The sequence below is a fragment of the Mus musculus genome, chromosome 2, assembly GCF_000001635.26.
Source record: "Mus musculus strain C57BL/6J chromosome 2, GRCm38.p6 C57BL/6J".
NCBI classification, from domain to species: domain Eukaryota; kingdom Metazoa; phylum Chordata; class Mammalia; order Rodentia; family Muridae; genus Mus; species Mus musculus.
Window position 1 is genome coordinate 110,674,746 of NC_000068.7, and position 12,966 is coordinate 110,687,711.

The following is a 12,966-nucleotide window of genomic DNA, read 5'->3' on the forward strand; positions in this document are numbered from 1 at the left end:
AGGATCAGCCGTTTTAATTAATCTGGACACCTGAGATCTTTCAAACACCAGGCCACCAAACAGACAGCATACACCAGCTGATATAAGGCCCCCAACACACATACAATAGAGGACTTCTAGGTCTATGTTCATTCAGAGATGATGCACCTAATCCTCAAGAGACTGGCGGCCCCAAGGAATTTAGAGGTCAGATGGGGTGGACGGTGGGGGCATCCATTTGGAGATGGGGTGTGGTGAGGAGGAGGTGTGAGATGTGGAGCAGTTGGAGGGTAAGAGGGGAGGAGCTGGGATGGAGTATAAAAAATGAATTACAAATAAAATTAAATTATAAAAAAAAGGGCATCAATGTGCATCTACATGGCTATGACTCCTCTGTTGCCACTTTAGGTTTCTTAACTCACCCAGTTGAGCAATCCTGATTGAAGTACTCCTTAAATTACTAAGTGGGTGACCAGACTTTTGTTGGTTGTCTGCATCATTCTTGGCCATAAATAACAGTAAAAACAAATTAACAGACATATCTATAACCAGAACAGAAGAAAACTGAAAAACTTGAGACTTCCAGGCAATCTCAGGGTTACCATGTTCTCAGTGTCCATCTGCCCCATCCCAGTGTCTTATTTATAACTGCCCATGTAGTCTGGGATTCATTAGGCACTCAGGGTTTGCATGCAGCTTGGCATCTTCCGTTTTCAGCTCTCAAATGCTAAGGTTATAGGAATGTATAACGACACTTAGTTTTTCTCTTTGGCCATAGAATAGTAGTATAGCCATGGTACCAAAACAGTGATAAAGTATCAACAACAATTCGTGAAGATTATTCCTTAGGCCAGGGTTGTATTTATTGTGTTTTATAAATTAACTCCTATCTGTAAATAACTTGGTAACCTAATTATTACTACTACCATTTTAGCATGGAGAACCAGATAGTCATGAATGATAAATTAAAGGAAAAGAACAAGTTGTAATGGAAAAGAACATTTGAGCCCAGCTTTTTTATTGTAAAGCAGGAATTGTGAGGAAGTTATAGGCGTCATCCATGTAGAGAGAAAATTTTTCAAATGGTCTAGAAAGACATCATCAGTGGGGGCTTCTGGTAGTTGAGGGACTTTGTATAGAGATTAGAAGTATCTCTCCCTTCATTTTTCTTTTGTAATTTTTTCTTAACTCCTTCTACATTATAACCTCATATCAAAACCACCACATATTAATTGGGTTTCTTTGAATGGAATCATTATTAATGTCACTTTCGTTGAGAGAAGGAACAAAATTCTGATCAGGGGAGCAGAGATCAGACATAGAAATAATTATAAGATATAAGCTTCAACAAATATAGATGCTGCTTTAGCTATTATATGCAAAACTTCTATTTAGTAGAAATATTTCATTATTCTTAGCACAAAAGTAAGTTTTGAATTGGTAAATATCACCATATTAGAAAATAAGATTAATAAAAATTATTTTATGATCCTAGAATTGAGAAGAAAATTTGTAGGATAATATCAATACTGAAATTCAATAAAAGCACTGTCATTTAAGACAGGTATAATGGCAAAAGTCTGACAGAGACTTCTCACTCTAGAAAGTGCTACTATTTGGAGGATAATTTTTAAGCTTAAGGGAAGGCTCATAAGATGCAGAAATCCTATTTTCACCTTGTTTGCATGTGCTATATGTATTATAAATCAATAAAGAAATAAAGAATATACCTTCTTCTCAGCACTTCAAGGAATCTTCTCCAAAACTGAACATAAAATTATTCACAGGTGTCAACAGATATAAGAAGATTGAAATAATCCCATGTATCCTATTACATCACCATGGACTAAGACTTGATTTCAATAACAACAAAAACAAAAGAAAGTACACATACTCTGAACAACTCTCTACTCACGGATAACTTTGTCAGAGAAAAAATAAAGAAAGAAATTAAAGACTTTCAAGAATTCAATGAAAATGAAGACACAGAGTACCCAAACTGATGGGACACAACAAAAGCAGTGCTAAAATTAAAAATCATACCACTAAGTGCATTCTTAAGGTAACTGGAGAGATCCTACAACCTAATAGCATATCTGAAAGAACATAAAGAAGCAAACACATCCACTATGAGTATATGGCCAAAAATAATCAAACTCAGGGCTAAAATCAACCAATTAGAAACAAAAAGAATTATACAAAGAATCAACAAAACCAAAAACTTCTTCTTTGAGAAAATCAACAAGTCCAAATTAACAAAATCAGAAAGGAAAAGGTAGAAACAGTAACTGAGGGAATTAAAAAAAATAATCATATCCTACTATAAAAGCCTATATTCAACAAAACTGGAAAAGTATAGATAGAACAGGTGATTTTTCTAGACAGATAGCACATACCAAAATTAAATCAAGAGCAGGTAAACACTCTAAACAGTAGATAACCCCTAAGAAAATAGAAGCAGTCATTAAAAATTTCTCAACCAAACACCTAATACCAATATTCCTCAAACAATTCCACAAAATAGAAAAAGAAGGAACACTACCTAATTCATTCTATGAAGCCACAGTTACTCTGATACCTAAACCACAAAAAGACAAAGAAAGAAAGAGAACTAACTTCAGACCAATTTTGCTTATGAATATTTATGCAAAACTACTCAAAATTCTTGCAAACCAAATCCAACAACACATCAAAACCATCATTCACCATGACCAAGTGGGCTTCATTCCAGGGATGCAGAAATGGTTCATTATATGAAAATGCACTAAAGTAATCCACTATATAAACAAACTCAAAGGAAAAATTCACGTGATCATTGTCTTAGATGCTGAAAAACACTTTGACAAAATACAATACCCCTTCATGTTAAAAATGTTTTAGAAATCTGGAATTCAAGCCACATACCTAAACATAATAAAAGTAATATACAGCAAATAAACAACCAACATCAAGTTAAATGGAGAGAAACTTAAAGCAATTTCACTAAAATCAGGGATAACACAAAGCTGCCCACTCTCTCTATCTATCTAATGTAGTTCTCAAAGTTCTAGCTAGAGCAATAAGACAACAAAAGAAGATCAAGTGGATAAAAATTGGAAAAGAATTCAAGGTATTACTATTTGCAGATGATATAATAGTATACATAAGTGACTCAAGCAAAATTTCTACCTGAGAATTCCTACAGCTAATAAAAAACTCCAGGAAAGTGCCTTGAAATGAAGTTAACACAAACAAATCAGTAGCCTTCCTTTATTCAAATGATAAATGGGCTGAGAAAGAAATTGGGGAAGCAACACCTTTCACAATCACCACAAATAATATAAAATATCTTGGTGTGACTCTAACCAAACAAGTGAAAGATCTGTATGACAAGAGCTTTAAATCTCTGAAGAAAGAAATCAAAGGCGACCTCAGAAGATGGAAAGATCTCTCATGCTCATGGACTGGAAGGATTCACATAGTAAATACAGCCATCCTACCAAAAGTAATATATAGATTCAATGCAATCCCCATCAAAATTCCAACACAATTCTTCACAGACATGGAAATAGTAATTCTCAATTTCAAATGGAAAAACAAACAAACAAACAAACAGAAAACCTAGGATAGCAAAAAAAAAAAAAATCTCAACAATAAAAAGAACTGGGGGAAATCACCATCCCAGGACTCAGGCAGTACTACAGAGAAATAGTGAAAAATGCCACATGATATTGGTACTGAAACAGACAGGTTGATCAATGGAAGGAAATTGAAGACCCAGAAATAAACCCACACACTTATGTTCACTTTATATTTGAAAAAAAAATGCCAAAAATGTTCAGTGGAAAAAAGAAAGCATCTTCAACAAATGGTGCTGGTCTACTTGGCTGTCTGCATGTAGAAGACTGCAAATTGATCCATATTTATCTCCTCTTTCAAACTCAAGTCAAAGGGGGTCAATGACCTCCACATAAAACCTGATACAAGTCAGAATGGCTAAGATAAAAAACTCAGGTGACAACAGATGCTGGCGAGGTTGTGGAGAAAGAGGAACACTCCTCCATTGCTGGTGGGATTGCAAGCTGGTACAACCATTCTGGAAATCAGTTTGGCAGTTCCTCAGAAAACTGGACATATTACTATCTGAGGACCCAGCAATATCACTCTTGGGCATATACCGAGAAGACCCTCCAACATGTAATAAGGATACATTCTCCACTATGTTCATAGCAGCCTTATTTATAATAGCCTGAAACTAGAAAGAACCCAGATGCCCCTCAACAGAAGAATAGATATAGAAAAGGTGGTACATTTACACAATGGAGTACTGCTCAGCTATTAAAAACAATGAATTTATGAAATTCTTAGGCATTGGACTGAGCACAGAGTCCCCAATGAAAAAGCTAGAGAAAGTACCCAAGGAGCTGAAGGGGTTTGCAGCCCCATAGGAGAAACAACAATATGAACTAACCAGTACCCCCAGAGCTCCCTGGGACTAACCACCAACCTAAGAAAACACATGGTGGGACTCATGGATCCCTCTGCATATGTAGCAGAGGATGTCCTAGTTGGTTATCAATGGAAGGAGAGGCCCTTGGTTCTGTGGAGGCTCTATGCCCCAGTGTAGGGAAATGCCAGGGCCAAGAAGTGGAAGTGTGTGGGTTGGTGAGCAGAGGCATTGGGGAGGGGATAGTTGGTTTTCAGAGGGGAAACCCGGAAAACAGATAACATTTAAAATGTAAATAAAGAAAAAAAACCCAAAACATTACATTGAATCTAATAGAAGAAGTGGAAAATAAACTTGAACACATTGACAAAGGGAAAAGTTTCCTGAATAGAACACCAATAGCTCAGGCTCTAAGATCAATAATTGACAAATTGGGCCTCATGAAACTGAAAAGCTCCTGTGAGATAAAAATACTGTCAATAGGACAAAATGGCAACCTACAGATTGGGAAAAGATCTCCACTAATCCTACATCCCATAGAGGGCTAATATCCAAAATATACAGAGAACTCGAGAATTTAGATTCCTAAAAACCAAATAATCCAATTAAAAAATAGGATATAGGCCTAAACAAAGGAATTTTAACAGAGGAATCTCAAATGGCTGAGAAGAACTTAAAGAAAAGTTAAAAATCTTCAGTCATGAGGGAAATGCAAATCAAAACCATTCTGAGAATTCACCTTAGAGCAATCAGAATGGCTAAGATCAAAAACTCAAGGGACAGAACATTCTGGTGAGGATGTGGAGAAATAGGAACATTCTCCATTGGTGTGGGATTTTAAATTGGCACAACAACTCTGGAAATCAATGTGGCATTTCCTCTGAAAATTGGAAATAGCTTAACCTGAATAGCTATACCACTCATTGGTATACACCCAAAAGATGCTCCACCATGTTTATATCAGCTACATTTGTAATAGCCAGAAGCTGGAAACAACACAGATGTCCTTCAACCAAAGAATGGATACAGAAAACGTGGTTCATTTACACAATGGAATAGTATCCAGCTATTAAAAATGAGGACATCATGAGTTTTGCAAGCAAAGGGATGAAACTAGAAAAATCATCCTTAGTGAGGTTACCAAGACCCAAAAAGACATGTATGGTATGCCCTCGGTGATAAGTGGATATTAGCCTAAAAGTTTGGAATACCCATGATACAACTCACAGAGCTTAGGGAGAATAACAAGAAGGAAGGCATAGGTGTGGATACCTGAAACCAACTTAGAAGGGGAATACAATAATCACAGGAGGTAGAGGAATATATGATACTGAGTGGGCGAGGGGATGAGGGAGGAAAAAAATGATGGGCAGAACCAGGTATAAAAAAAGACAGAAGGGACACCCAGAGAGCCAGGAGAATGAATTTCTAGAACATTTCAAAGACCTGAGATGTGAGATGCCAGAACTCAATGGGAATGACATTGGTTGAAATGCCCAATAGTGGGGAGATGGAACACGAACAAACCATCTCCAGTAGATGTGGCCCCCAGTTGAGGCAGGAGGTCAACCTCCCCATCTTCAAAAATTTTAACCAATAATGGTTCTTATCAAAAGGAAATGCAGGGACAAAAATGAAGTAGAGACCAGAAAAAAAAAAAAAAGGTTCAATTTTTTTTTTTTAAATGCACACCAAATCCTGACACTATTACTGAGGCCATGTTATATGTCCAGACAGGAGCATGACATGGCTGTTCTCAAAGAGGCTCTTCCAGAACTGACTAAGACAAATGCAGATACTTACAGCCGAAAATTGAATTGAGGTCAGGGACCAATACAGAAGAGTTAGAGGAAGGACTGAAGGAGCTGAAGGGTATGGCAACCCCATAGGAAGACCAACAGTGTCATCTAACCCAGACCCCTCAGAGCTCCCAGAGATTAAGCCAAAAACCAAGGAGCGTATATGGGCTGGTTCATGGCCTCAAGCACATGGATAGCAGAGGACTGCCTTGTACGGCCTTGGTGGGAGAGGGTGAGATTAATCTGGTGGAAACTTGATGCCCCAAGGAAGGGGATGCCCCACAGAAAGAGGATGCTGGTGGGGGTGGGTGGGATGGTGGGGAAGCACCATCTCAGAGGAGGGGAGGTAAAGAACTCATGGAGTGAGAAATGGGAAGGGTAGAACTTTTAGAAAGTAAATAAATAAATAATCCAATAAAGATTTTAAAAGAAAAAGAAACCAAAAAGACATAATATCCCTAAAAAGAAATATGAACTTCTGCACATGTGTACATAGGTTTATATATGGCTAGTTCATGTTAGATATTTTTTAGACTGAATTTTTACTTCACCAAAGGAAACCTAACATATTTATACTTGGGAGCTATATATGTGGGGCTTATAAATAGAAAACAAACAAAATCAAACAAACAAACATGACTTATAATGTAATAAGAGAAGAGCCCAGAATATTGGTATTTAATTGCAAAATATCATCCTATATTAAATAAATAAAACTCCTTCCATTTTGAACAGAGCAACCTTTTCTCTTCCAAAATGTGTCTCTATCACTCTTGGACATCTTTCCTCCTCATCCCATTACCTCCCGCAGTCACTGGCCTGTGTCCATACCCATCTACACACCCACTCTCATGGGGTTACTTACTTCCTCCAGTCTCCACCGCTCAAAAAGTTTATTGTATTTTCCTGGGTGGCCTACGAATCTGTAAAAAAGTGTTTGAATTCATTAGCAATGAAGTGAAGTTCACTTGCTAACACATCACACAAAGTCCTTGTGTGGGTTGACAGAAATATTCACTGATGCAATTTGTCCCATGTAGTTGATATTTGCTATGCTTAAACAACATCAAAGAAACTGACTTCAGAATGAGAAAGTGATATATGAACTCAGTCCCAATGTGTAAGGAAAGCTCAGATATACCAAACTGCTTACATTTAATATTTTGTTCTATGTAGAATTTTAGTACTGTGTGGGCCAGGTTAATGAATACCTTCATAATGTACTGAATGATTTTGTTCAAAATGTTTCTAGCTTCCGAATGTTTCCATGGCACCAAGTGGAGGGCTAACAGGGCTTGTTAATTTTATACTTCCCCTCCTCAAATTTCTGATAAAAGTATCCTGGTTTCTACACCAAAAAATTATAACTCAGGGATACATAATTTTTTTATGTTTAAGCAAAATAAGTATTAGTAATAAATGATAAATTACACATGATATTTTCTCTCCTCTGTCTCCCTCTCTGTTTCTCTGTCTCTCTCTGTCTCTGTCCCTGTCTCTGTCTCTGTCTGTCTGTCTCTCTCTCTCTGTGTAAAATATAAGTGGTAGTACCTGTCAAATGTTACTTGAGGAAGAAAACATATAAAATATGATTAGAAAATATTCTAAGGCAGAATGCAAGAATTCACCACTTCTGTTACCTAACTGGCAATGGGGATGCTGTTTGTGTTTTGTTTTCTCCATGGCAACAGTGGTTTGTGAAAAGTTAACTCACCTTCCCAAAAAGAATGCAATATAGAAGATAGAACTGTTCAAATTGACAAACTGGAAAAGGAACATCTTCAAGGCAAAGCTGTTTTCCCATTCTGATTCAGTTCGAGGATATTCTACAAGAAGCAAAGACATTGACACACTTGAGGTGAACCAAAAAAAAAAAAAAAAAACCAAACCAAACCAAACCAAAACCAAACAAAAAACCCATCAGTGTTCTACCTTTACCATTTTTCAGATCTCCCAGCGAAAAAGAAAAAGAGAGCATATATAGGTTACAAAACAAAAATAAATGAAAAGATGTTGCATATGAAAAACACTATGGGAAGATTCTAGTGTGGAAAGATCTCTTTGGATCAATAAAAGCTCCATATAGGTCACATTTGAAATCATGAAAAAAGTCTACATTTCTAATATTTAATTGGGTAAAATCATTCTGAGGAGCAACGTGGATTAAAAGTGAGCTATTCAGCTTTCTGTATATTCCGATCAAGATTACAGTATTTCTGGTATGGAGGTTTCTCACTAGAGATCTGTATACTAGTCCCCAGTGCGTTATTTCTTCTAGGATCTACATATATCATGATATAGTTGCCTCTGGTGTTGGCTTTGTACTTGAGCAATGTGACTCAACTTGCCAACAAGAGACTAGGAAGTTCAGATGTGGGAGCATGGTAAGCACTTCTATTCTTGCAAGCTAAATGTCATGCAAGAATCTCCATTGTACTGTTATACCCAAACACAAAGCAGACATCTAGAAAGTGACATGAGAAAAGATGAAGGTCGTGGATGAGATGAGCCATTCCCAAAATCTCACATGAGTTTTAGTATGCAAGTGAAGAGATGATCATAGATGTCTATCTGCCAGCAGATAACTGCATGGACCAGGAAAACTATCTAACAAATTAGCCTTGGTTGCTGAATCCTATCCTGTTCCTCCCAAAATTATTGTCCTATGCTGCTGAGTTTGGAATAACTTACTATATATCAATAATTATAACAAGGTCAGTTGATAGTAGTGACAGCAATTTTTAGTATCAGTCTAGGGTCTTTACCACAAATAACAATACAGTGATTTTACAACATTCTATGACATCTTTACATGGAGCAAATTCTAGCTCATCCTGAATGAGCATTTAACTTCAGGGAGAAAATGAATTCTAAATTTTGACAATATAAATTCTGTTCTCTAGAGTAATATATTTATGGCCAAATTATTTCTTAGCTTTCTATTAATTCATATAGTTATTGATAATAAACTAGCTATTGGTTATAAATTTGTATTTGATCTTACCGCCAGTCAAAAATTAGTTCCTTAAAGTATTAGTTTCTTTATTTAAAAAAAAATCTTCTTTATTTAGTTAGTGGTTTCTGAGTTTAAGATGGCTCCCCTATGACCCAGTTTGACCTCTGACGAAGCCTATACTTACATGTCTTCATTGACTTTACGTCCCAGAGTCTGGATTTATGTGACTTAGGCTACTCATTACTACAGATTATTGATTTAAAAAAAAACTAACAACCATCATAATACAATTCTCAGCAACCATAAGCCTAAAGTAAAATAAAACGCACATTGAAGAAATTCTTATATAAATTATTCTATGTTAAGAAGTGTGAACTGAAACATCGATTCAATCATTTTTTATGGCTTCTGAAAATAAAATTTTTGAAAAAAAATCCAGGAAACAAAACCATAAAGCATTTTAAAAGAGTTCTGTCAATCTGATAAGTAGGATCTAATTTGTAATACAAATTTCATATATTAGCTTAGACAAAGAGTTTTTTAAAAGTATTCACAATCACATAGTCATATTTTCTTACATAAAAAATATCAATTTTACCATAATTATTAACTAACAACTTGGACCCGCAGAAACCATGTCATCACTGGGTTATATGTCAAAAATAAACAAAATTTGGCATTACTGATACTTAGAACAGCTATTTTTCTTTATCCTATTAATTATAGCTCACCCCCATCATCATTTGTTTTTGTAATTCATCTTTTCTGGAGATAAAATATCTTTAAGGAAATTAACATAGGTATTACAGACAGAATAGCGCTTTGAAACAATCTGCAGAAAAGCTTTTGATAATATAGTTCAATTACTTTATTGTCCAACTAACGCAGCTGAACAAATAAACAGATGATTGTCACTTTACACACACTTTGTGGTGTGTTAGGCAGTAGATCTATAACAACAAAATGAAAACTATTCAAAAATTTCAATTTCAAAACCTATACTGGAAAAAAAATAGCCAAATTTGGCTCATTCCTTTAATGTCAGCACTCATGAAGCAGGGACAGGTGGATATTTATCAGTTCAAGACCAAACTGATCTACATAGTGAGTTCCAGGCAGGCAGTGTTACATAGTAAGAAACTGTCTCAAAAACCAAACCAAACCAAACCAAACCAAACCAAACCAAACCAAACCAACCCAACCCAACCCAAACCAAACCAAATCAACCAACCAACCAACCAACCAAACAACCAACCAACTAACCAACTAACCAACCAACCAACCAACCAACCAACCAACCAACCAAAACTACTTATACTATTCTTCCTAATTGTAATCGTCAGAGGATAGAATCTTGGAATATAGCTTTTTTTTCCATTTTGATGGGGAAATTGGGAGAAACTCATAACTGTTTAAGAAATGAACCTTGGACTGGAGGGAGGTCAAAAAACGAATCTTTCTTTTTCACATTTTTTCTTTCTTTTCTTTCTTGAAACATTTGCAATATACATATTCAGATTTACCCTTACTGAATCTCACACACCTAAGTATTCAAATATGTGTTAATATGGAAGTTTCATAATTAATGAGATTGGGAGAAGGGAGAAAAGGACTTTATATCAAGTAACTAAGTATTCAGGAGAGGCTGAAACTAAAAGGTCTGATTATGGAGTTAGCAGTTAAAGAAGGGCGACCCCCAAAAAGAATGCTGAGACATGCTCATCAGATCATAGAAGGCTAGAAGAATCAGAAGTACTATGAAAAATAGAGTCAGTGACAATATGACTTGGAGCACCCCAAGGGAGACATTGTATGTACACTTGTATTCTGAAAGCCATAACTATTTTCCTGAGTCAACAGGCAAGAAGATTTACTGAGTCAACAGACAAGACGATGAGCTAAACAGAAGTAAACATGCTCCTGGAGGGAAACTGTCAAATCTGAGACAATATCTAAAATTCTAAGAGTTGGGATTTTTCAAAAAAAAAAAAATAATGATGGAATCTTTTTCATCCTATAGTGATGAATGGTAACCACTAAAGTCACTGGTAAAGTGCCCTACATACTTTTGTTTTGGTTTGTTGTGCTTGCTGCCAAACCTGACACCCATGTTCAATTCCTGGAGCACACATTGTAGATGCAAAACCTGATTTCTACATGGGCCATGTAGAAATTTCTACATGTTCTGCTAGGACACACACACACACACACACACACACACACACACTCTAGACAGACAGACAAATATAGATAATCCAAAACTTTAAGGGAATGAGACTCATTATTTACCCAGGACTTCAGAAAAAGTATTTTACAAGAAAGACATCAAAAATATAGTAATACCCAGCTATACCACTCCTGGACATATAGCCAAAAAATGCTCCAACATGTAACAAGGATACATACACCACTATGTTCATAGCAGCTTTATTTATAATAGCCAGAAATTGGAGAGAACCCAGATTTCCCTCAACAGAGGAATGGATACAGAAAATCTGGTACATTTACAAAAGGGAGTACTACTCAGCTATTAAAAATGATGAATTCATGCAATTTTTAGGCAAATGGATGGAACTAGAAAATATCATCCTGAGTGAGGTAACCCAATCACAAAAGAACACACATGGTATGAACTTACTGTTAAGTGGATATTAGCCTAAAAGCACAGAATACCCAAGATACAATTCAAAGACCATATAAGCTCAAGAAGGAAGGCCAAAGTGTGGATGTTTCAGTCCTTCTTAGAAGGGAGAACAAAGTACTAATGGGAGCAAAAACAAACAAGGAGTGGAATAAAGACTGAAGGAAAGGCCATCCAGGGACTGCCCCACCTGGGCATCCAGTCCATATACAGTTACCAAATGCAAACATTATTGTGGATGCCAAGAAGTGCATGCTGACAGGAGCCTGATATAACTGTCTCCTGAGAGGCTCTGCCAGGGCCTGACATATACAGAGGTGGATTGATCTGATCATGCGGTCCCCAATGGGGGAGATAGAGAAATGACTGAAGGAGCTGAAGGGGTTGGCAACCCCATAGGAAGAACAACAATTCAACCAACCAGAGCTTCCAGGTTATAAACCACCAACCAAGGAGTACACATGGAGGGATTCATGGCTCCAGCTGCATATGTAGCAGAGGATGACCTTGTCGGGCATCAATGGAAGGAGAGGCCCTTGGTCCTGTGAAAGCTTGATGGCCTAGTGTAGGGGAATGTGAGGGTGGGGAGGCAGGAGTGGGTGGGTGGGGAAACACCCTCATAGGAGCAGGGGAGGGGTGATAGGATAGAGGGCTTGGCGGAGGGGGGGGGACCAGGAAAGGGGATAACATTTGAAATGTAAATAAATGAAATATCCACTAAAAAAAACCAAAAAACAAAAACAAAAAACAAAAAACAACCAAACAAACAGGACATAGACTTACTAGAGCTATCTTTTTTCAGGACTAGTGGGTAAAAACTAAAATATATCACAGTAATACTAAATGAAATTCTGTGAAAGCATTAACCTATCCAGGTGGTGGTGGTGCACTGGTGCACAATCTAATCCCAGCACTTGGAAGCATACCCAGGTAGACCTTTTGAGTTTGACAGCATTGTATACAGAGTCAGTTTATGAATAGCCAGGGATACACAGAGAAACCCTGTCTCAAACAAACAAACAAACAAACAAATAAACAAACATTAAGGAAAAGGAGGAAGGAAAGAAAGAAAGAAAGAAAGAAAGAAAGAAAGAAAGAAAGAAAGAAAGAAAGAAAGAAAGAAAGAAAGAAAAGAAAGAAAGAAAGGAAGGAAGGAAGAAAGAGT

The 12,966-nt window shown here is 36.7% G+C and overlaps 1 protein-coding gene across 5 annotated transcripts in view; it reads right to left on the minus strand.

Moving 5' to 3' along the window:
• The window catches only part of Ano3 (anoctamin 3), a 295,191-nt gene that overhangs the window by 19,545 nt on the left and 262,680 nt on the right, over window positions 1–12,966 (minus strand). For all 5 annotated transcript variants that reach the window (NM_001128103.2, NM_001355244.1, XM_030250348.1 and 2 more), the window contains 2 exons: window positions 7,919–8,030; window positions 7,070–7,127 (listed from right to left, as the gene is read on the minus strand). In NM_001128103.2, the coding sequence (NP_001121575.1) occupies window positions 7,070–7,127; window positions 7,919–8,030 (170 nt within the window). The remainder of the gene's footprint in view (window positions 1–7,069; window positions 7,128–7,918; window positions 8,031–12,966) is intronic.